The sequence below is a fragment of the Micromys minutus genome (genome assembly GCF_963924665.1).
Source record: "Micromys minutus genome assembly, chromosome: 8".
NCBI classification, from domain to species: Eukaryota; Metazoa; Chordata; class Mammalia; order Rodentia; family Muridae; genus Micromys; species Micromys minutus.
The window spans coordinates 1,255,603-1,280,194 of record NC_137977.1 but is presented as its reverse complement, the minus strand read 5'-3'; the positions used below and the strand labels follow the sequence as shown (position 1 = coordinate 1,280,194).

Here is a 24,592-nt window from a genome sequence, read left to right as displayed (position 1 = left end):
CCACATAAAGAAGGATACAGGAGACACTCGGGGGTGGGGCATGCCTATTACTGATGAACTACTTCTTATGATAGGTTCCTGAAAAGAGGGAGTCACTGCCTTTAGCTGTGTAACCAGCAGGGACTCAGTCAGGCTCCAGTGGGAATTACCATTCATCATCACGCAGATGACCCCAGTAAACTAAATGGTTAACAGAACAAGGGCTAATGATCTGGGAAGGGGACAGGAGGGAAAGAAAGAGGTAGGTAGGGGAAGGAACAAACAGAACTCATTCTATACATGTAGAAAATTGCAATGAGTTAACTTAGCTCTTTAAAAAGGTTTAGAACAACATTTAAAAAGGAACATTTTCCGGCTGGAGAGATGGCTCAGTGGTTAAGAGCACCGACTGCTCTTCCAGAGGTCCTGAGTTCAAATCCCAGCAACCACATGGTGGCTCACAACCATCTGTAATGGGATCTGATGCCCTCTTCTGGTGTGTCTGAAGACAGCGACAGTGTACTTATATATAATAATAAATAAATCTTTAAAAATTAGGTAACTTTATAAAAAAAAGGAACATTTTCTTAAATGTGTTGTAGAATACAGTGGCCAAAATACAATATTTCCTTTGTCACCAGGAAGCCAGATCTATTTAGAGGGACAGATAAAGGCTAGGCGAGGGCTGGATTAGGAATAAAGCTTCCTGGTTTCATAAGGGCTGAGAAGGGAGAAGGCTACAGAACAGATTTACTTTTCCTTCTACTTACCAGTCCATCCTCCATCCGGGAAGCAGTAAAATGTATAAAACAATAACGCATAAAGCAGTATGCCTGCTGCTACTGGTTCATGGACTAATAGAGTTGGTAAGTCTTAGTTTCATGAAGTTAAAAAGCAGACAGAGACGGCTAGCATGATGGCTCAGTTTGCAAACACGTGTCTCAAAAGCACGGGAACCCGAGTCTGATCTCCAAGAACCCACACAAAAAGGTGATATGCACCTGTGGTCCCAGTGCTTGGGAAGCGAAGACAGGAGGGAACCAGGCAGTCTAGCCTTGGCAAAATCCAAGCCAGTGAGGGGCTAGCTCAGAAACTGAGGTGGAGATTATAGAGGAAGACATTTGACATTGATCTCTGACTTCAGCATGCATATGCACACACCCTTTCATGAACACACGAGTGCCCACACACACACACCAAACAAAGCAATCGCATTTAAGACGTGATAAAATATCTGAGAAAGAAAGTAAAACAGGAAGAATATAAAGAGGATAAATAACGCCATCATTAATACATACTCTGCGGGACTAGAGCAGAAGCTTAGAGACTGGAGCGCTTGCTGCACAGGCCTGGGGACCAGAGTTTGAATCCCTAGACCCCATATAAATGCTGGGCGAGCAAGGCAGCTCAGCAGTGACCCCGAGCCTTAGGAGGCAGAGATGTGACAGGCCCAGAGCAAGCTGCTTAGAATAGTAGAACTGGCAAGCTCCAGTTTCAGAGAAGGGGAGAGAGGGGTGGGAGGGAGGGAGGGAGGGAGGGAGAGAGAGAGAGAGAGAGAGAGAGAGAGAGAGAGAGAGAGAGAGAGAGAGAGAGAGGGAGGGAGGGGGAGGGGAGTGGAGAGGGAGAGGGAGATTATGTCAATATTATGTCAATATGCATGGTGAAACACCATAAGGGAAGTCACCAGCATCAACATTTGGTCTACACATGCACACAGCATATACGCATGCACATATGAACTCAGACGTGCAAACGTCTGCTCTGTATGCTTGTGAGATGCTGATTATCAGGCTCTTCTCGTTAGCCTGGGAACTGGAGACCAGGAAGACCAGCAGGTGTGGGGGGGTAGAGCTTAGCCCATCCCTAACTTTCCCATGGGCCAATTACCAGTCAATTAGCAATGGATAATGATAGTGATAGATAATAATCAATATCTATATAAAGGAACTCTATAACAACAATAGATGATTGTTTTGGAGAGCACCTCAGGGGTGGGATGGCTCAAGGCCTGGCTTGTCACTTTGTGGTGACAGAATTAGTGTTTGTGGACCTTCCAACCTCACCCTGGAGTTCTGTCTACCCAGGTGTCCGTCCGGACACTTTATCGTATCCTTTACAACACAACAAATTCTATCAGTGGATGACTGTTTTCTGGGTACCTTTCATGTCCCAGATGCCGTCCTAAGCCCTAGTATGTGTTAAGGAGCTCACATTCTACCCGTTCAGGAAGGAAAGAATGCGTTTTAAAGTTAAAGGCATAATATGTTACACAGGGCTGAATGCTATGGAGAAATCAGGGCAGCAATACAGATAGTGACCAGGATGAGCTGTTCACAGGGGCTGCTGAGAGAAGACCTCCTGAGCATGCGACACTTGACCAAAGGCATGAATGATCTGAGAAACAACCACGAAGATATCTGTGGCTCGAGGAGCATCCCCTATCATTAAAAAGGCCCATGGCCAAAGAGCTGAGGCAGGAAATAGGAGGTAGAACACTGGTTGCGAGATGATTCAGGGAAACCGTGAGAGGTGTGAAGATTTATTTGCCAGGGGAAGACAGAGGCGGTCAAAAGCATGGGGGCTGAGCAGAGGTAACCAGCCACACAGATGAACTCAGGATAGAACAAAAGGAGAGGTTCACCCAGGAACTCTGGGAGATGGATGTAAGCCAGCAGGTAGCTGACCTCAAGACAGATTTGCCCAAACTTGGATACAGGAAGCTGAGGACAGGTAACTAACCACATGGAAGACACAAAATAGTTGAATGGATTAAATAAGTTATGAGCTACTCAGAGAACAACCCAAAGCTTATTAATTAATTATTATTGATTATTTATTAATAAATAACTAGTCTCAGAGTTGTCATTCTGGTAGCAGGGTTGGAAAAGAGGGAAAACAGTTTTATTGTTTACAGTGAGGACAAAACTGGCTGTGTGAATCATCAATGTGCAAAATATTCCAGTTACTGCCAATGCTGGCCAAGAACCCAAATCTCTCACATACCTTAGCTCTTTGCTTATGTGAACTCTGACAGTCTGTATTCACTCCAAAACAGAAGCACCTGGTACAGCCCTTTGGGTTGGCAGAATCCAGGTAGAATGATCCTTCTCGACACAGTTGGCACTGGGGGCCCTCCACATTTTCCTGTTGAAGAATGAGCCCTGTAAGACACTCCTCAGCTCTGAGAAGCACAGAGACAATGCTACAAAGGCTGACAGCTGGAGGAGAGCAATTGGCCCAACGTGGTTGGCGGGCTGTGAACCCCACCTATAAGCCAATGGACCCTGCAGCAGGGTGGACAACCTCAGGTCCTTGTCCAAGAACCAGTCACAAGGAAGCTATGGGCCACTTGATGCTGTAGAAAACAGTTTGTGTTGATTTTCCTGGAAAGAATTTATCCATATCAACGGACTATCCTAGAGAGGGAGAAGGGTCTGTGGCCTTTCCAAAGGGTGAGGAAGAATTTCCTTCAATCATGTCTATGAAAAGAGACAGTAAATACAGAATGCTAGTACAGTGCAGAACATATCAGAGGTCAGTTCCCTTGAGGAACCTCCAGGCACATGATCTGTCTCACCTTGCATATGCAAGCCCCCGTCCCTGGGTCACATACTCCGGGCTCAGTCCCATCTCTGTTACAGCTGCAGGGGACACACTCAGGGAACTGGTAGAAGCCAGGAGCGCACTTGTCACACTGCTGCCCCGTGACTCTAGGCTTGCACCTGTACAGGGACAGAGGAACCAATCCTGTCATCCCCGCATGGTTCTAAATGCCACCTGCACTGTGATGGAGCAGCCACTGCAGGGACCCAGTACACAGACATGGTGGCTGAGGTGGCTGCTGGAAGCCACAGAGGGGAGAGGGTATGTGGGGTGCTGATGTCCACAGAGGGGAGAGAGTATGTGGGGTGCTGATGTCCACAGAAGGGAGAGGGTATGTGGGGTGCTGATGTCCAGAGAAGGGAGAGGCTATGTGGGGTGCTGATGTCCAGAGAAGGGAGAGGTTACGTGGGGTGCTGATGTCCACAGAGGGGAGAGGGTATGTGGGGTGCTGATGTCCAGAGAAGGGAGAGGGTATGTGGGGTGCTGATGTCCAGAGAAGGGAAAGGGTATGTGGGGTGCTGATGTCCAGAGAAGGGAGAGGCTATGTGGGGTGCTGACAGCCACAGAGAGGAGCCCTAGGGATTTGAGAGACATGGTCCCGAGAAAGTTGGTCAGAGAACTGAGGTGGTTAATTTGTGAGAAGATGGGATGACAGTCAGTGAGGATCAGGAGGGCATGTATACCGGAGAAATGCTCCGGAGCGAAGGTCAAGAAGAGCAGAAGAGAAACAGGAAACAGCACAGAAAGCGGGGCAGACAACTATGGCCCTAGCCAACACCACCACCACCAAAAGTCACTGGGTATTGAGTGCATGTTAGCATGTCAGGCACTGTCTTAAGGGTGTTTACACATGATATATAATTGTGTATATACATATAAATATATATAGTTATATCCAATATATACAAATACATGTATATGTACATATATACAGACTAACAGATGTTTTTCTGAGGATATTTTTAACCCTTTGGAGCATTTCAAGAGCCAAATGGTATAGTATACATTTTCCATTACTTAAAGCAGGTGAAAACTTGTTTCTCTTGCTATTCTATTTTGTTAAATCTATACACCTACTGCTTTCTTTTTCCCCATTTTATTGGATATTCTCTGTATTTACATTTCAAATGTTATACTCCTCCCCTTCCCCTTCCCCTCTCTCCTCCCCCTCAACTTGCTTCCATGAAGGTTCTCCCTCTCCCAATCACTCTCTCCACCTCAGTGCCTCAGATGTTGATGGTGTTGTTCTTCCCATGAGGTTGCAGACCCTTCAGCTCTTCAGTCCTTTCTCTAGCTCTTTCATTGGGGTCCCCGTGTTCAGTCTGATGCTTAGCTGCAAGCATCCTCATCTGTATCCATATGACTCTGGGAGAGCCTCTGAGGAGACATCCATGTCTGGTTCCTTCCAGTAAACACTTCTTGGCGTCAGCAATAGTGCTTGGGTTTGGTGGCTGTATATGGGGTGGATCCCCAGGTGAGAAGGTCTCTGTAGATCTTTTCGTCAATCCCTGCTCCTTTATTTGACCTTGTTTTTCCTCCCCTGATTTGTTCTCCCTTCTAAGAAGGACGGAGGCATCCACATTCTGGTCTTCCTTCTTTTTGAGCTTCATAAATTCTGTGGATGGCTTCTTGGGTATTCCTAGCCATATTGCTACAAAAACCAGAACTGTGTCTAAACTGTCAGAACTGCAGTCTATCAAGGTTGCCCAAAGTATCAGCCTAGAGTTGTTACAATATTGTCTTGATACAGTCAAAGATTGAGCAACAAAATGAGTTTAAATTTAGAAGGAAAGTCAAAGATGATTTTGACAAATTTCATTTTATGCACTGGGAACTAGGACTCAGGAATGTAGAGAGACCTGTTTCATGCCTTCTAGGTATAATATGATAATATCTCTATTATCTGTGATAGACTCCGTGAGAAAAATAGGTCAAAAATTCAGTTTTGGGCTTCCAGTAAGTTATTCCTAAATTCACTAAAATTACAGCACTATTTGTAATGGAATAAAAATCAAGAATTGTAGATGGTTACAATTATTTATTAACTCATTGTAAAATAGATTAACATATGTAATGGTTTGACTTGGTGGAGAGCTCTAACTTATAGCAGCAAACATGGTATAAAGTGCTAACTCTTAAGTGCTGTAGTTTGTGGTCGTCTGTAAGGCACCCAGGGAGCCTCATATTGCTAGGAAAGGATGTGTTTTCCTTTGCTACAGACAGCAGGAATCACCAGCTCACTCTCTTGCTTGAGCTTTAGGTATTGCTAAACATGGTCCTCCTTGCTGCCATGTTTTACACAGAAATTCTTCATGAGATGGCTCGGTGTGTAGAGCGCCTGCCACAGCATGGAATCCTTGCTCCTAAGTTCAGAAACTTCTAGTCAGTTAAATTACCATTGGCGGGGAGTGGGTAGTTAACGTTTCCCAGGATGTTTTTCTAAAGCACTGTGGCACCCACCTATCATCTCCGCTGCTTTAACTGCTTCTAAGTTTTTCAAATTCCCCTTTCCCCGCTGTGTCAGCAGTACTGGGAAACTCCGAGGCTCTTCTGAGCAAAGCTGGGTTTTGAGTGAGTGCTCCGGCTGTTCTCCCTGTCTGCCTCTTCCTTCCTAAGCTTCCTGTGATTAAGCCCTGAAGAGGCCCATGCCTGCGTATTGACTGACGAGTTGACTCAGGCAGGACTCACGGTTGTGGTTTCAACTTCCTTCCAAGGCCTCCCCACCCAAAGGAGCTGGCAGATGCCAGGCAGTGGTTAACGGTGTGATGAAGGACTTTCTTGGAAAGGGAACCATTGCTGTAATGGGGAGCTCAGCTGTGGCCACCAAAGTCTACACGCAGGTTCAGTCATGGGCTGTTATATGAACATAATTCTTTGTAGTTACAATGTTGAATCCTAGAGTTTGCTGGATATGAAGCCGGCCTGCTTGCTGTCCTTATAGCAAATAAAAGAGACAATCACAGAGAGGTGGGTACCTTGTGGAGAGAGACATAAGAGGAAAATGGCATGTGGTGATGGGATAGAGATGGGGGATGTGACGACCAGCCCAGGAACACTGGCAGCCCCAGGTCAAAGGTGAGGGCATGAGCCAGGTCCTTGCTCAGAGTTCCCCTTGGACTCAGATTTCTGCCAATGCAACTGAGATGTGTAAATCACTCTTGTGGTCTGTCAGAGCAGCCACGGGAGGGATGGTAACATATCTGCCCTCAAGCTAGGGCCATTGAGGCCAGTCCCAGCCCAGACCCCAATCTATACACAGTGTTTGTATGAGGATGAGGGGCCAGATGGTACATCTTTGTTTAAATGTGTAGGTAACATGTAAAGTCAGGGGGAGTCTTACAGCATTTCCATACATAATTACTGTGGAAGATTAGCCACACACCAGCCTTCTCCCACTCCTCGATCCCTGCCTGGCCCATGTCCTCCCCTGCAGGACTGCCTTCCACGCCATTCATGTGAGCTGCTTGTCTCCCCACTCCCCTCTTGGGGCGCCTTGCTCCCCATCTCATGACACCTCAGTTTCATGACCCACACCTGTGTCTCACGTAAACGCCACAAGCTAGGATCCACGTGTAAGAGGGAGCGGGCAGTTTGTCTGTCTGAGCCTGGGTCACCCCATGTAAGATTGTGTTTTCCAGCTCTGTCCGTTGTCCTGTGAATGTTACAATCTCATGATTCCTTGTGGCTGAACACAATCCGAGTATGTATATGTACCAGTCCGTCACCTATCGCAGACACCCAGGCGGATGCTGTTTCCTGGCTGATCTTGCCTTCTCTTACCTAAGCCTGGCCAGCCTACACACTGGATGCATTCATTTTCCTGCTATAAAACCCTGGTTGAAATTCCCCAGCCTTTTCTTGAGGTCTGAATCCTAGGCTTTTCCTCTGTGGCTACTTCCCGGCTCCAATGAGATTAAACTTGCCACCTGGGAACAGGTGACACCAGGCTTGCCTCTCCAGAGGGGGCCTCGCTCTCTCAATCAAACCCTTCAGCAATATTCCAGGAGAAATTTGTCTGTCTGGTGGTTAATTGTCAAAGTGACAGGACCTGGGATCATCCAGGAGACCTAGGCAGGTGGGGCCTAGACTAGGTGGGCTATCTGGTCAAATGAGGTGTGAAACCCCAACTACCCCGCCCCCACTGTCCCCAAGCGCCGCCCGCCTAGTAAAAGGGAGGTCAGCCTGGCAGTCACTCCAGCCCACGCTGTAGATGTGTAGGCGCCGCTACTTCAGAACCCACCAGCCCCGCCTTCCCCAGCATGATGAACTGAGCTTTGCCGGGGCATCTTAACAAATAACTAATAAAGCCACCATTTCTCGGCTCTTGTGCACTGGACCATAGTGGTTCCTGAAGATGGCCAACCCTGCGTGCTTCCCTAATCCCAACAAACCCTGCTCTGGGGGCCTGTGATGGTTAGTTTTGTCAGCTTGACACAGTCTAAAATCATTTGGGAAGGGAGTGAAGAAGGGCTGCCTAGATTACATCGAGAGTCCCTTTCTAGATGATTCTCCATCTAGAGACAATCAAAGCCAACCATCAAGACTGTGAGGCATGGCACACACATATAGCACAGTGCTACCATGACAAGGGCTATGTGTGCAGATGGCACCTGGTCATCCCATGACAGGACATGGCACACTCATGTATCATAGCTCACCTGCACTGCCCACTGTCCCTGTCACACTCCGAGATGGCCGCCTCAATGGTGCCCTTCCTGGAACAGTTGCAGACTTCACAGCCAGCCACAGGGTGGAAGTTGAAGGAATTCAGCTCACAGACCTCACACTGGGGCCTGACGGTGTGGGGTGGGCAGAGACACTTCCCTGTCACCTCTTCACAGAGGCGTCGGCCACAATTACAAGCTGTGAGGAGATAGAGACATGGTATGAGAGTTGGACTGCACAAACCATGGCGATCTCCGTACGTTCCCAAGTAGTCCGGGAGGAAATGCTTTCCTTTCTCTTCTGTATAGACATTATTGCCCATGGTGATCTGAACCAGTCACGGCAAGTGGGGGGCAATTGGCTCCACGAACCTGCTGAGTTGCTGTCCCCCTAATCTACCGTGGGCCTCCTGTTCATCAGAAGTCTCTAGAAGGCATCAAGGTCAGGAGTCCTGATGCAGCTTCCCCGCTTCCCAGAGCACTTAGGCCCAGGGTCAGTGCACTGTGCAGTACTGAGTTTGTTTTTGTTGATTCAGACACATTTGTGCTGCTCTGTGCACATGCGTGTCTCACTGCCACTTACAGCATGGGCTGACCCAGGGCACTTAAGAGTGCTTCTTAAGTAAGAATGCAAGGGTTTCTAAGCCAGTGAGTAATATCCAGGAGACCTTAAATGTCCTATCTAAACTGAGGCGCCATTGGGCCACACAACCCGAAAGTGCTTCTGCTAGGAATGAGATGCTCATGCGGTATCTACATATACTCACATTTATGTCTGTACTCACGCCTAAGCCTTGCTGCTCAGAGCATAGTCTGTAGACATGTGGTATGGGACAACATGAATGTTTATTGGAAAGACAGAGTTTTAGGCCCAGACTAGGTCTCTTAAACCAGGACCTTACATAAGCCCCCAGGTGAGTGTCCAAAGCAGAGGCATTTGAGAGGTCCTGCCATGCACAAGCATCATGCTCTGGGGACCAGAGGAAGCTGAAGAAGCTTGGCAGTGCTCACTTACGCTTGCAGTGTGGAAATCCATAGTGGCCTGTCGCACAGCGGGTGCACTGCCTCCCGATGATGTTGGGCCGGCAAGGGCACTGCCCACCCTCAGGACTACAGTGGTGGCCGGCAGTCCCAGCAGGGTGGCACTCACAGGGGACAGCACCATTATGGTAAAAGGCTACCAGGGACCTTGCAGAATTCTTACAGAATCCAGAGGCTACCTGGGGACTGTGGAAACAATATAACTCATGGTGATTACCTGGAGTGTCTCCGCCTCCAGCTTCCCCTTCCTACTAGTTCCACCTGGTAGCATCTTTTGGGATGACATGATCACTGAACTTTGGAAGAAGTGGAAAATGGTCCCATTGTAGACTGAGTCAGTAACAGCCACCCTTCCCACAACATCTATCTGCTCAAGGAGAAGACATCACAGGAGTGTTAACGGAGCTTCAGTGATGGAAGAGCTACAGGATGGAGTGTGTGGGGCATGAGTTACAGCTGTGGGAAGACAGTGAGGACAAGAGGCTATGTTAAACTTCTGCTACGTCTCAACCTCACGACCACCCAACCAATTGGATCATAGACCGATTCACAGATGGGAGCCGAGGCACATTAGCTGTTGAGTGCATCCTGAAGATGAGGAGTCAGGTGTGGGCAAGAAGTCATTTATCCCCACAGTGGCTCTGGGGCTTTCGATTTTGCCATCACTATACAAAAAGAATCAGTCTGTCTTCAGGGCCTTTGGAGCTCCTGGCTCCTTGTAGAAGTGGCTAGGGACGCTGGGTTCCACTGCAGAGCTTGTGATGGGGCTAGCATACTCTTAGCACTCTGGGATGAAGACGGGGCACAGAAGGCACAGTCCCCACTAGAGAGGTGAGTGGAGCTCTGGGCTATGTCCTTGTCAGTGGAAGACACCCTGTATGGCATCTTTTTGGAGATTCAGCAGCAAAGAGCAAAGGGCAAGAGAATGTCCTAACTGGTCGCTAATCGCAAGCTGAGTGTCCAGGGTTGAGTGTGGTCACCTTGTCTAGATGATACATGGCAAGGTCTCTTATGGACTGGTGGGCACAGGGGAAGCACATCACCTTCCTGAGACCCCAGACTTACTGTTACTTTCCCAGCGGATGAGAAGAGGACAGACTTCAGGCCAGTCTCTCTCCAGACCCCACATGTGCCAAAGCCAAAACCCTCCCATAAAATGACACTCACTCAATATAAAAACTGTTCCCTCCACAACTGCTGATGAACTCGGAGGACTTGTCCACTGATGTTTTGTGACGTATGTGGTAGTCATAATTCTCTGCAGGTACCAATAGAACCCGAACCTGGAAGAAAGCCATTGACCTGGGTTTAGATTTATAGCAGGCATGCTTGTGACTAGTCAGCGAAGGAGGACTGTCTATTCAACTGTCAGGAAGATGGGACTTATGAAGGAACTGCAGCAGTTAACCCGAGGCAGGTTAAAGGAGGCGGGGTTAAAGGTTAAGCGCGTGTTGCTAGGAAACAGTGAGCACAGTGGGCTCTTGAAGCACCTGCTCCTAGGAACAAGGAACAGCAGTGTCGAGTAGCACTTGGCTCAAAGTGTCTTGAGGATGAGCAGGGCCTGTTAGGGGAGATTGGGTCTCTCTGGTTCTCTAGGGATCATCACTTTGTATTTTTAAAGGTAAGCAAGCTGACGCTGCAGAACCAGCAGGGAATCTAATATCGTAGCTTGCCTTTGAAGCATGTTTAATAATTGTGGTTTAAATGAGAATGACCTGTATAGCTCGCGTATTTGAACACATGATTACTGGGGGATAGCATTCTTTGGGAAGGATTAAGAGGTGTGGCCTTGAGGGAGGATGTATATCACTAGAGGTAGGCTTTGTGAACCCAGCTTGTGTATATACTCCCCCACTCCATATTCCTGTTTCCTGATAATGCTTCATAATGTAAGCTTTCGGCTCTAACCACTCTACCTGCTGCCTGCCTCTGTGCCTCCTCCCTCCAGGATGGGTGCTTATCCTGTGGAAACCAAAAGCCTAAATAAACACTTCCTTCTACACATTACCCTGGTCATGGTGTATTTATCATAGCAACAGAAAGTAATGCAGTGTATCACACGGAATAACTGGAGCATGATTCAGTTCTCTGCCTGTACATGTCAAGCTATGGCACCTGCAAACCCTGCAGGAAGAGTTTATGCCTCTTACAACTACTTACCAGCTTGTAGCTGACAGAGAGGCCATTGCTCTCCTGCGTTCCATGAACATCTGCTGAGTACCATGTGTTGGGCGGTGTTCTAGGCATGGAGGTATAAAATGAATACCCTACGCTCTGAATTGATAGCATCCTCAGAGAGAGGAGGAGGCACAAGCGCAGGACTCGAGGACCATAAAGAAAATGCAGTAAACTCTTGCTGGTTCTCTAGACATCCTTAAGGAAGCAGTGAATAAACTTTAAGCCAAGCTCACTAGTTAACAGGATCTGACAGAAACAGATAGAAGATTCCAGAAAAGAGCACAAGAAAACTTGCTGGAGTGATAATATGGTCAGAGAAGGGAAGTGGGGAGCACAGACAGCAGGAGACATGGATGAACAATGGATTAGCAGCAGCTAGGAAGGGCAGTGGATTACAGAGTGAGGCACGAACCAGAATGAGGTAAACAGACCAAGGAGAGGCGGGTTCAATCCAATCAACAGCATGAGAGACCCTGGAAGCCGGCCAGGCAGAGTGAGAGGGGACTCCTGGTGGTCGGATAATTGCCTGGAGTTCAGGTAAGATCCAGGGTGAATTTAGAGTCATGGCTGCTGTTCCCACAAACAAGAGAACAGCCTCAGTGGGCATGGGTGTGTTCATGGATAAATGACACAGAGGTCTCAGAGTCGAGCCTGAGGCACAGCTCATAAAGATGCTGGGTTAAGGAAGACCACTAATGGGGCACAGGAGAGAGTGACAGAAAGCAGTGAGGACAGAAAGGCTTCATAGAGGGACCAGTAGGTCCAAGGAGTAAGCAGAGTCTGGGGGATGGGCAGGTGCTTGCGTTATTGTTCCGATCCTCCTGGCTTTGGTTGTCACATAGTTTCGTCTCTATGGGTTTGTAGAACATAAACTTTCTTCAAATCAACTTTTCCATAAATGGTATTAATTCCTTGAAGAAATTACTGCAGGAGCCTAACTCACAATGGCTGAGCAAGGAGCAAACTGAAGGCTAAAGCAGAACGCACCAACGTTAAAGACTTTCCATCTGGAATCTTCACGGTCACAGCTACCTCTGCTTCTGAGATGTCAACCTCCACCTGGCCATCAGAGATCACTTGGTCCCGGCAGCCAAGTAAGTGGGGACAAAAGGAGGCATGGAAGGAACCTGGGGAGGGAGAAGCACTGTCACATGGCTGCTGGGATGGCACAGCACATGTCCTGGCGCCTGCTCACCTGACCACTGTTTTCCTCCATCCACAGTCACCTCAGTGGGAAACCCTGGGTGCTCCGCTTGATAAAAGTGGATGACAAAGACATGTCGGCCCAGGTGTGGTATGAGCCCTCTCAGGGTTACTTGATTCTGAAGAGGGAAAGATGGGGGAAGAAAAAACTCTAAAACTGAAAAGCACTGAATAATTAGGACATGAGATGTTGCTATAGTTGGTTCCACCAGACCTCACTGTTAGACCCAGTCTGCCTTCTGCACCCCAGTGCCACAGACACATCGTCACTACCATCAAAGGTGACGTGCATCATAACCTTCAAAAGATCCTCACCATCACAGCCTGTCTCCTGTGGAGCAGGTAGGCCATGTTGAGATCCCTGATTCTCGGTTGAGATGGTAGAAGCCCCGGGAATGATAAATTAGACGGCAGGAAGCTTCCCAGTCTCTCGAGAATCAGGAATCTTCACGCTGCCATAAGTAGTGCACAGCCTGTCAGGGCGTTGGCCACACCCTAAGTCCCGCCTCTGCAGGAGGATGTGACAGACCCCAGGCAGATCAGCCAGGCCCCAAGTCCCTCCCCTGCAGGTAGATGTAAGGTCCCGGGTGGAAGCAGGACAGCCCCCAAATATGTAGACAAGGTTTTCCCAAGCCCTCAGGACAAACCAATAGGAATTACCAGTTATCAGAACCATTTCAAAACCGTGTATATGGGGGTGGGGGGCTTGGGGTGAGAGTAAAGACGTGCATAAGAATCACTCCTCCGCCCGAGATCCTTTGTTCTAAAGAGCCGATAACACTGCCGATTGGGAAGACATTTTCTCTCCCAAAGCTTCTTGCATCCCATGCCAAAGTCTCTCTCTGGCTTGATTCAGCCTGGCCTGGCACCCGTGGTTACTAGAGAGTGGGTTATTGCCCCCCCTCTCTTGAACAGGTGACCAACTGATCTCACAACACAAGTGTCCACCATGTGGTACCTTCAGCATTGTTAAGACATGCCAGAGATGGCTACCTGATCTTGTACTTTCCAGCCTCCAGAACCATGACCTAAGTAAACGTCTTCTCTTTATAAATTACCCAGCCTCTGGTATCCTTCTATAGCAACAATACAAACAAGTTAAAAAACTAAAACATCATTAAAATGGCAGCCACTATATTCCTTATGAAGTCCTTACAGGGGTGCTTACAACAGCTTTAATTTGCACTTACACCAAAGACAATCAGATGTAAAGCAAATGTTCACCTACAGACTGGAGAAACTGAGGCATGATCATACATTTATTGAGAATTAGGGCAGTAGGTTTGGTTAATCGTGTTGGGAAACTGGTATGTTTATCAAACCCAAACACAGATGCAGCAGTTAAACGCCTGGGTCCGTTTCCCAACAGAAATACACAATATGCTTGCCTAAGGGCTCTCCAAGCATGCGGCCAGCATGCCACTCAGTGAGTCCTGTCCAAAGGAGTCTGCTTCCATTTGTGAGGAAGCTTTCAGTCACATGACAAATCTCCCTGCACTCCCACAGATCAGGCCACGCCCCGAAGTCCCTGTGTCCTTTCGGAGTTGAAGGAGCCTCAGACCTTGGAGCTCTTAAGTAGCCGAATCCCTCCCCACTGCAGCTGCAGGCTAAGCCTGCCCCCTTCCCTGCTGCCCTGAGTTATAGCCAGGCTCTTCTCGGGGCCTCCCTCGCTGCTCCTGTGCTGCTGGGTGCCATGATGCAGGACTCTAAGAGCCAGACCGCTTCCCCTGGACCACTTCCTCTGGCCCTTTCTTCCCTTCAAGGCCCCATCATGCTGCCCGTGGTATGCTGTAGCCGAAGGGTCTGCCCTCTCTCCCCTTCTGGACCCCCCTACGCCATCCACGACGGCCTGGCCGTCTCTCCTGAGGAAACTCTTCCTCCAGCCGCAGGCTTGCTCCCTCAGCTCAGCTACGAGGTCGAGGTCGAGGTCGAGGTCGTAGCTGTCCTAATAAAACTCTGCAGTTGCAGTCACCCCAGCTCCTTGCAGTCACCCCAGCTCCTTGCAGCCACCCGAGAACCTTTACTATTTGTAGCACTTACTGTTCATATGTTTGCCTCGAACCTGGGCAAGCTGCTAAGGAAACCACGGGTCTGTGTCCTGCTATGGGAGCAAAGTTCAAGCCACAGGCGCTCCAGCTGATGGGGAAGGAGCCTCATTCTGGGCTGCACCCCTCCCCTGCTCAGCTCTCTCCCAGCACAACAGAATCCAGAGCTCCACTCTGTGTCCCGAGTGACTGCACCCCTCTCCTTTAACTCAGAAACCACAGAAACCATAGCGCATGACAGCAGAAGTCCATCATCGTTAAGACAATTTTGTCACACTACGTCTGTCCTGGGGTGGGGGCCACGAGCACTGTGGAATGCATGTGCAGGCCAAGGACAACTTTTAGGAATCTGTTCTCTCCTTTTACCACATCACAGGGATGGAACTCAGTCATCAGATGGTCAGCAAGTGGTTTGTTTGGTTGTTTGGTTGTTTGCTTTTAGTAGCTTTGGTTTTGAAGGTTTAAGAACATCTATCTTTCGATCAAGAACTGAGAATTGGAAAACCAACTTTTGAACATGACGACAAAGCCCGGGCTTCATCTCAGCCCTCAGCCCTGAGATCGCCTGGGGAGGTCTGGTCCCAAGAAATCCCCTTCCAGAGCCTGGCATTTAGACAAAAGCCAGCATTCTCTCAGGGCCATGAAAAATTACAGAGTGGCCATGAGGAAGGAGATGGGGAGGACAAGAGTTAGCCAGGTGCCTGTGCCTGAGAGGAAAGGGACAGTGGGTACAAACACTCACGGCTGGTCCCACTCCAGAGCCTGGGATGAAGGAGATTTGGAGCAGAGTGTGAAAATATGCATCCCAAACAAGCCCAGAGTGATATGGGTGCTGCTTGGTGGGGGTGTCACACTCTCACACTCGGGGGTGTTTCCTACCTGTGGTGCCTTCAGAGTAACTCCATTAGTAACATCTGCAGGAGAGAAAGGCTCAAGAAGCAGGGGAGAGAAAGGGCCCTGATTCGTGGCATCCAAAATTAAGGCTGTTGGGGGAGTGTCGTGGGCCAGGGAGACACAGGAAGCACTAAAAAATAGAACATTTTAAAAATGGTTGTATTTCCACAACAAAACCAACACCTACATAATATCCTCAGCAAAGGAACATATGTTGAATGCACACCGAGTGTCAAAGGATTCCCATCAAGGAAGCCATGGAGTCTCGGGATCTTCATACATCACTACTGGTGTGTACTGGTATCAGTACAGCCTGCTGGCCAAGCACATTCCAGACCCCTGCTCAACTCAGTTACAACAGAAAGTCTTTCCTCCCCAGATGAAAATTAGCTAATAAAATGAGATCAATGGAAAACATGATTTCTCTCTCTGTACAAATGCTGATGTGAGGGAAGGAAAACAAATGTGTGTAGCATCTTTGTTTCACAGCTTAAATGGCAGTGTGCTGGGTTCCACAGTTCTAACCGTGCAGTGTGCTGGGTTCCACAGTTCTAATTGTGCAGTGTGCTGGGTTCCACAGTTCTAACCGTGCAGTGTGCTGAGTTCCACAGTTCTAACCGTGCAGTGTGCCGAGTTCTACAGCCCTAACCGTGCAGTGTGCTGAGTTCCACAGTTCTAACCGTGCAGTGTGCTGAGTTCCACAGTTCTAACCGTGCAGTGTGCTGGGTTCCACAGTTCTAACCGTGCAGTGTGCTGGGTTTCACAGTTCTAACCGTGCAGTGTGCTGAGTTCCACAGTTCTAACCGTGCAGTGTGCTGAGTTCCACAGCCCTAACCGTGCAGTGTGCTGAGTTCCACAGTTCTAACCGTGCAGCGTGCTGGGTTCCACAGTTCTAACCATGCAGTGTGCTGGGTTCCACAGTTCTAACCGTGCAGTGTGCTGAGTTCCACAGTTCTAACCGTGCAGTGTGCTGGGTTCCACAGTTCTAACCGTGCAGTGTGCTGGGTTCCACAGTTCTAACCGTGCAGTGTGCTGAGTTCCACAGTTCTAACCGTGCAGTGTGCTGAGTTCCACAGTTCTAACCGTGCAGCGTGCTGGGTTCCACAGTTCTAACCGTGCAGTGTGCTGGGTTCCACAGTTCTAACCGTGCAGTGTGCTGGGTTCCACAGTTCTAACCGTGCAGTGTGCTGAACTCCAGTTCTAACCGTGCAGTGTGCTGAGTTCCACAGCCCTAACCGTGCAGTGTGCTGGGTTCCACAGTTCTAACCGTGCAGTGTGCTGAACTCCAGTTCTAACCATATACAGAAGGTTTCACGATTGAACCTTTTAATTATTTTTGAAACTACAACAAAACAACACCCCTAAAATCCCCAAATAAGTCCTAATTAGCTAGTGCTGATACCATAGCTCCAAGATGGATCATTATTTTTGTGGTTTTTCACAAGAAGAGCCTAGACTTGGAGATTAAAGGATTGGACCAAAGTGAGCACTCGGCAGAGCTTGGCAGGCATGCCTCCAAGGAGCAAACACAACCATGTCCCTGGCTGTGTCTGTGTCCGTGCAAGTGCTGACTGCTGGGAAGAGTTACTTATCTGGATCATCTCTTCTTTTTCTTAAAATTAAAAACATTGTGTGTGTATCTGTGCATATGAGTGCATGTATACATGGGCACGAAGGTGCAAATGCTCGTCTGTGTGAGAAGCACAAAGAGAACATGAGGTGTCCTTCTCTGCCTGGTCGGGGTTTGAGGCAGGGTCTCTCCCTGACCTTGGTGCTGAAGCCAGCAAGCCCTAGCAATCCTGCTGATGCCCACCCCGGAGCTGGGCTTGCAGGTGTGCAGGATGCCCAGCCCAGCTTCTTACAGGGATGCACAACTTTAGTTGCCATGGTTGCGTCTGCAGCTCTCTCCAGCCTGTGGCTTGTCTATTCTAGTGTCTTGCTTTACACTGCGGTTAAGCAGATGTTGAACACCCCAAATCCCAAACCCCGAAGGTTCCAAAATCTGAAACTGTGGGGGGCTGGGGACTGTGGAACCACAGCACCAAGTAGAAATTTCCACTGGTGACCTCATGTGATCGATCATGATCCAAACAGAAATATGCCAGATAGAATGTATAAATTTACCTATAGGTGATGTAAAAAAAAAAAAAGCTGCATGTAATATATAAACCATTTCATGTTCAGACTTGGGTCTTTTCCCCCAAGACAACTTACACATTTACAAATGCTCTCAAATCCAAACATTTCAGAGAAGGGCTTCCCAGCCCGCACAGTTTCAGCCTTATGCCTATGGCCGCGCTGTTCAGAGCACTGACAAGGAGAGGAGAGGGGAGTTACCTTGGGTTAGCACTCTGCCCGTAGCTGGCAATGCAGTGGACTTGGGGTCTCAAATATTCAGTAGAGAATTCTTCAGCGGGTATAACACAAACGTGATGCTGTCAAGAAAAAAGGAGTAAAAGCACATAACCGTTATTGGTAAAGCCAGTGGCTCCTCCACACTTTTAAAAGCAGTTACTAGGTGAAAGTGTGTATTACGTTAACGTGGTGAAATTTCAGGACAGCAAGCATGCAGAACCCCACAGGCAACAAAGCCCTTTTCTTATTGCGCAGGGTGACTGACTACAATCCCGTTAGAATCTTTTCCCATCAAAGAACAGAATCAGAAGAACACTCAAGAGCAGCTCTGTCCGGTGGGGTTTGGGGCCTTCTGTTCCTCTGTGATGTGGGGCTGCATCAGGAGAAGCAGAGTGGGCAGTGGACAGCCATGGGCTGTGGTTCACGACAGGGTGTCATCTGGAGACGCACCCTTCTTAGTAAAGGATGTCTCAGATCTCGACCCACAACAACACTGAAGGATTTGTCTCCACAGCTAGTTTTGAGGGCACTAAAGAAATCTAGCCATTAAAGTGTCTTTTTTAAAAAGTGTCTTTTATTGCATTTGAAGTCAAACTATGTTATCAGCTCAATGGCTCAGTAGTAACAACAAAGATGCACCATCAGGATCTATAGGGCAGAGATGGACAGTGTTCCTGCCCCACGGAGCCTCCATTCTATTCAGTCTGACCTTCAGTGACCTTGGGCTATTTTTCAAAGGGCAAATCCACATTTAAATTGAGTCTCAGGGTAATTTCCAAAAACAAAGAGGTTAGATTTGTGAAGGAAAACCATTAGTTTTACATAGTTACAAATTTTAAAGTTTTATTTCAAACTACTCCTTATATTTGCAGTTTTTACTTACTCCTGCTAGGTTAGGCACAGATATTTAAAGCACACTCCCCCTGGCATTCCCCAGAGTTTGATGCATGCTTACAGCCAGCAGTAACGGGAGGCTGTTTCACACGTAGGTGATTGTAGTCCCCTGAGATCACTACGTAAATCTTAACTACCCTTTCCTAGGTGGACCCCACTGCTTCCCCATCACATGTGTAGGTATGAATATCATTTATCTGTCACAGCTGGCACTGAATCCGTAAGGATATATACCGAGTGAGCTGAATAAACCCATATTGAAATATAGTGTACTGTTATATAACCAGTTATCAAGTTTAAGTACCTGACAGAGCATCCCAAGAAATTAGATAGGATAGTGAATGGACAGAAATCAAACGACAGTGTCATTTCTGTACCCGAACCTAACAACAATAAAGCAGAAAATATAATGACGAAAGGCACCTTATATACAATAGCGATAAATGAAAGTTAAGGATATGTGATTTGTGTGTGTGTGGAGGGGAGGAAGCCTTCGCATTTGATGGCTGAGCCTTATGAGGTGACATCTAGAAGGTTCAGGATGTGAAGAAGACTACATTGTCAAAGTTGAGTTTCCAGATACAATGCAATTGCAGCCCAAATTCTGAAAAGCGTTTGAGAAATACAGATGACAGAAAAAGTCTTTGCAAGTTCAGTAGGCTAGGTGAAGGCATACCAGGAGGAAACGGGCCATGTGCACCGTGAGCTGAATGTCTGCGTCTGCCAACAGCTCGTATACAGCCGTGCGACTCAGCCTGTCAATCACCACACTCCTGCACAGAATGCTGCAAAGGGAACAGAGGTTCCTTAGCCTGACACTGGCATCTCCCTTCTGGGCACCTGACAGCTTTCCCTCTTTATAACTGGATGAGCCAGAGTTCCCTGCATGAGAAATAGGGGGTGCAGCCAACTATGGTTTGATGTATCCCCCAAATTCATTTTAGAATGTACTCACCGTTGTGATCAGGCTTGGTCTTTTGGAAATTTACCAACATTCATTGAGACATTCATACTTCAAATTACCCACCAGCGGCCTTCCCACACCCATCAGTAGGCACAGCTGGCTTTACTAACATGGGGGAAGGACAAGCCAGGCTGTCTTCAAGTCTGAGTCTGCTTTCTTCCTTAGTCCCTTCCTACTACCTCTGGGCCCCACCTTCCACTCCATCTGGTGAGAGACAATTATTAAAAAGTCACAGTTTTGCAACATGGAATCTGGCTCTGGTGGTAAACATTCCTCGGCTTAGGAAGCATGCTAAAGGCCATTTCCTTTGGGGACATATAAAATGGAACTAATTGTAGGTTAAGACGCTTCTACCCCCAATAAATACCTGACATAATTTAGTTAAGGATATATGGGTAGTGACTAAAAGGAGATTAAAATGCGCAAGGAATCGAGCATGGATGGGGTGCATCTATAGAGACTTGACAGTCCGCATGGAAGTGCAGCTCGAGCTGTGTGGCTGGATCGCAGTGTCAGCCTGGGGTTTGTTTGCATTATCATCCTCATCCTTTTAAAAATTCTCTCTGAGAAAGGCTGTGCTCCCGGACCAGACGCCCAGGCGCTCTGCCACCTAGACCAGCAGGAAACCTGGGGTACAGGCCTGGGGAGGCTGCGGCTGAGCACCCAGAACACAGACAGTGCTTGAAGGCGGTGCTTGTGGCAAAAGTTCCTTTCCGGCCCACAGTAAGGGAGTATCCGGATCCGCCCACCCGGAAAGGCTTTGCTCGCAGACCTGATGCCAAGGAGTTCTTCCACCTAGACCAGCAGGTAACCTGGGGTACAGACCTAGTGAGGTTGTGCAGTGAGTACCCAGAGCATAGAGAGGGCTTGGAGGCAGTGCCCGGGATTGTGTCAGAGAGAATCATGATCTTCTGCAATATCAGCTCCATGGGCACTTTTACACCGGGACCAGAGGTGAACCTGACACAAGGGCCCAGGGAGGGCACACCATGAGTTCTCAGTGAGCAAGGAGTGCTGTACTCCCTGGAAAATGGTCTATTTTCGTTTGGAGAAAGAGCCAGATCCCCACCACTAGTATCAGGACCAGTGGGCAAAGGGCTGAACACTCAGGAACAATTTTCTTCCTGAGCCCACGGGCCCTCAGATCCACGGGAGAAATGGGTACCAGTCACTAACAAGACCCTGTATAACAACAGATAACAAGATGGCAGGAGAAAAACGAAAGAACTTAAGCAATGGAAACCAAGACAACCTGACAACATCAGAAGCCAGCTCTCCCACCACAGCAAGCAGTGGATTTCCAAACACTCCAGAAAAAGAAGACTCTGACCTGAAATCAGACCTCACAATGATGATGGAGATCTTCGAGAAGCACATGAATAACTCCCTTAAACAAGTACAGGAGGACAACCATAAACAAATAGAAGCTTTTAAAGAGGAAACACAAAAATCACTCAAAGAGCTACAGGAAAACAGAACCAAAGAGATGAAGGAATGGAAAATGGAAATAGAAACAATAAAGAAAACACAAAAAGAGACAACCCTAGAGGTAGAAAACCTAAAAAAGAAATCAGGAGTCACAGATGCAAGAATCTCTAACAGACTACAAGAGATGGAAGAGAGAATCTCAACGGCCGAAGACAACATTGAAAACATAGACAAAACATTCAGAGAAGATGCAAAAACCAAAAACCTCCTAACCTAAAATGTCCAGGAGATCCAGGACACAACGAGAAGACCAAACCTAAAAATAATAGGAATAAAAGAGAGTGAAGAATATCAACTAAGAGGCACAGTAAATATCTTCAACAAAATCGTAGAAGAAAACGTCCCTACCCTTAAGAATGAGATGACCACGAGCATAAAAGAAGCCTTCAGAACTCCAAATAGAGTGGACCAGAAAAGAAATTCTTCCCAACACATAATAGTCAAAATCCCAAGTGTTCAAAACAAAGAAAGAATACTAAAAGCACTAAGGGCAAAAGATCATGTAACATATAAAGGCAGACCAATCAGAATTACACCCAACTTCTCAACAGAGACTATGAAAGCTAGAAGAGCCTGGACAGACATCATACAGACTCTAAGAGAGCACAAGTGTCAGCCCAAGCTGCTATACCCAGCAAAACTCTCAACCACAATAGTTAGAGAAACCAAGATATTCCAGGACAAAACTAAATTTACATAATATCTGACCACAAATCCAGCCCTACAAAGAATAATAGATGGAATACCCAACACAAGGAGGGAAACTACATCCTAGAAAAAGCAAGAAAATAACTAAGCAAGAAAACCAAAAGAAGAAAGACACACAGACATAATTCTACCTCTAAACGCAAAATAGCAGGAAACAGCAATGGCTTTTGCTCTAAGACCAAGAATTGAGAAATGGGACTTAATGAGATTGCAAAGTTTCTGTAAGGCTAAGGACACTATCAAGAAAACAAAACAGCAGCCAACAGATTGGGAAAAGATCTTTACCAACCCCACATCTGATAAAGATCTAATATCCAATATATACAAAGAACTCAAGAAGTTAGATGCCAGAGAATCAAACAATCCTATGAAAAAATGGGGTACAGAGCTAAACAAAAAGTTCTCAATTGAGGAATATCGAATGTCTGAGAAGCATCTAAGGAAGTGCTCCACATCCCTAATCATCAGGGAAATGCAAATCAAAACAACCCTGAGATTCCACCTCACACCAGTCAGAATGGCTGATCAAAAACTCAGATGAAAGCAGACATGGAGGATGCAGAGAAAGAGGAACACTTCTCCACTGTTGGTGAGGTTGTAAGCTGGTACAACTACTCTGGAAATCAGTCTGGTGGTTCCTCAGAAAATTGGACATAGTCCTAACTGAAGACACAGTTATTCCACTTCTGGGCATATACCCCAGAGACACTCCAACATACAACAAAGACACATGCACCACAATGTTCATAGCAGCTCTATTTATAATAGCCAGAAGCTGGAAAGAACCCAGATGTCCTTCAGTAGATGAATGGATACAAAAATTGTGGTACATTTACACAATGGAATACTACTCAGCTATCAGAAACAATGACTTTATGAAATTCCTAGGAAAATGGACGCATCTAGAGTGAGGTAACCCAGTCACAAAAGAACAAACATAATATGCAGTCACTGATAATTGGATACTAGTTCCAGAAAGCTCTCAGTACCCCAGAAACAAATCACAGGCCATATGAAGTTCAAGAAAAATAAAGGCCAAAATGTGAAAGTCTCGGTCCAAAAAAAAAAAAAAAATAAGTATATAGCACCCTCTCAGAGTGTGGTACACCTGAACCTTAAATCATTAATAATCCAAGAGCTAAGAATACAACCTTGTGGCAATTTTTGGTAATCAAAAATCATTATGTTTAATCTATACACACCAAGAAAACTCTGACTGTTTCCATGTTACATTCTGTTCTACATGTAGTTTATGCTATGGTAACTAGTAAGATTTCAATGCATACTATCAAACCTCTAAAAGAATTAAGTACTGACAAAAATATATTCATATAGTGTTATGCCAAAATGCCTTTAAAAATCTGTACATGTATCTCTATTTTTTAAAAAAATAAAATTATAAGAGAAAAAAATTCTTTCTAAGAAACAGATGGCCATTGATTTATTCATTAAGGATCACCTTGCTATGTAGAAAAGGGTTGATTTATCACCACGATATTCTGAAGAGTTGTGTTCCCATCACTATTTTGCTGAGATGCTGTCTTTCTAGCAAAGTGGTTAGAAATCACTTGAGTCATGCAGGGGTGTTCAAACCTCAGCAGGAGACAGGGCAATGCTGAGCAGGCCTTTATGAGGAAAAGATTCCTGTGTTTAAATTCTCACCTCTATAGTCAGTTTGCTTCTACTTGACCCCTGTGTTGGTGGAAAAAGGAAAATACCTTGGCCAAGTGAGACCACACAGTGGGGCTTTCCTGGGAGTGGCTAAGTGTGAGGTAGGCAATCGTAGTCTAAAAGATGCACTCCGAGCGCTCTAATGACGGATTGCTGAACATGCTTAGTTGTTACAGGCTAAAGGCCCTAGAACATTGCACAACCCCCCAGTGCTAATCATAAGACCGGCATGGTGTCCTGCAAGGGTCCTTTCTTTCTTTGGTTTTGTAATCCCGGTGCCACATGCACATGTGGCACTGACATCTTTCAGACTGTGACATGTGACATTTTTCAGACTGAGATCTGAAAGATGCAAAGAGTCTAAAAGTTGAACTGGAAGTTGAGCTGGGATGGATGCAGGGTGAAGAAAGCCTGTGGCTGACACACCCAGGACTCCAGACCTGTCGGGGAGTAAGTACACTTTACAGAGATTCTGATGTCTTTTCACAAACTCATAGATGGTTCTGAGAAACTACCCGAGGGTCACTGTATGTCCATAAACGCTCATGTACGGAGCTGAGGACACAGGCCTAGTGGGAGATGCATGGCCTGCACACGGCACTGGGCTTGATCCTTAACAACTACACAAGTCCAAACATAATCCATTGTGTGTGATCTTTGTTCCATAAACAAAGTTCTCAGGGATGGCTTTTTGGGATCATTAGGAGCAGAACTAATCAGCAGGCATATGATCAGGCCTCGCAAAAGTACTGATGCTAAAATCTACTCTTGGCAGACATTTTTTTTTCCAATTCACATCCAGGAAGAGAGTCAGCTACTTTTCGTGATCTTGTGTTCGACACAAAGCCACATTAAAAACCAGGTTAACAAAACGTTGAAGATCGTGACTAAGAACTGGTGTGTTT

General features: G+C 47.0%; 1 protein-coding gene across 1 annotated transcript in view; it reads right to left on the bottom strand.

Moving 5' to 3' along the window:
- Positions 1–24,592, bottom strand: part of LAMA3 (laminin subunit alpha 3) — a gene marked incomplete at its 5' end in the record, with an annotated part of 209,094 nt that overhangs the window by 77,262 nt on the left and 107,240 nt on the right. The window contains 10 exons of the mRNA XM_080919740.1: positions 2,983–3,123; positions 3,557–3,701; positions 8,241–8,445; positions 9,262–9,473; positions 10,455–10,570; positions 12,453–12,592; positions 12,661–12,787; positions 15,593–15,737; positions 17,945–18,042; positions 19,533–19,641. Of these exons, the coding sequence (XP_080775866.1) occupies positions 2,983–3,123; positions 3,557–3,701; positions 8,241–8,445; positions 9,262–9,473; positions 10,455–10,570; positions 12,453–12,592; positions 12,661–12,787; positions 15,593–15,737; positions 17,945–18,042; positions 19,533–19,641 (1,438 nt within the window). The remainder of the gene's footprint in view (positions 1–2,982; positions 3,124–3,556; positions 3,702–8,240; positions 8,446–9,261; positions 9,474–10,454; positions 10,571–12,452; positions 12,593–12,660; positions 12,788–15,592; positions 15,738–17,944; positions 18,043–19,532; positions 19,642–24,592) is intronic.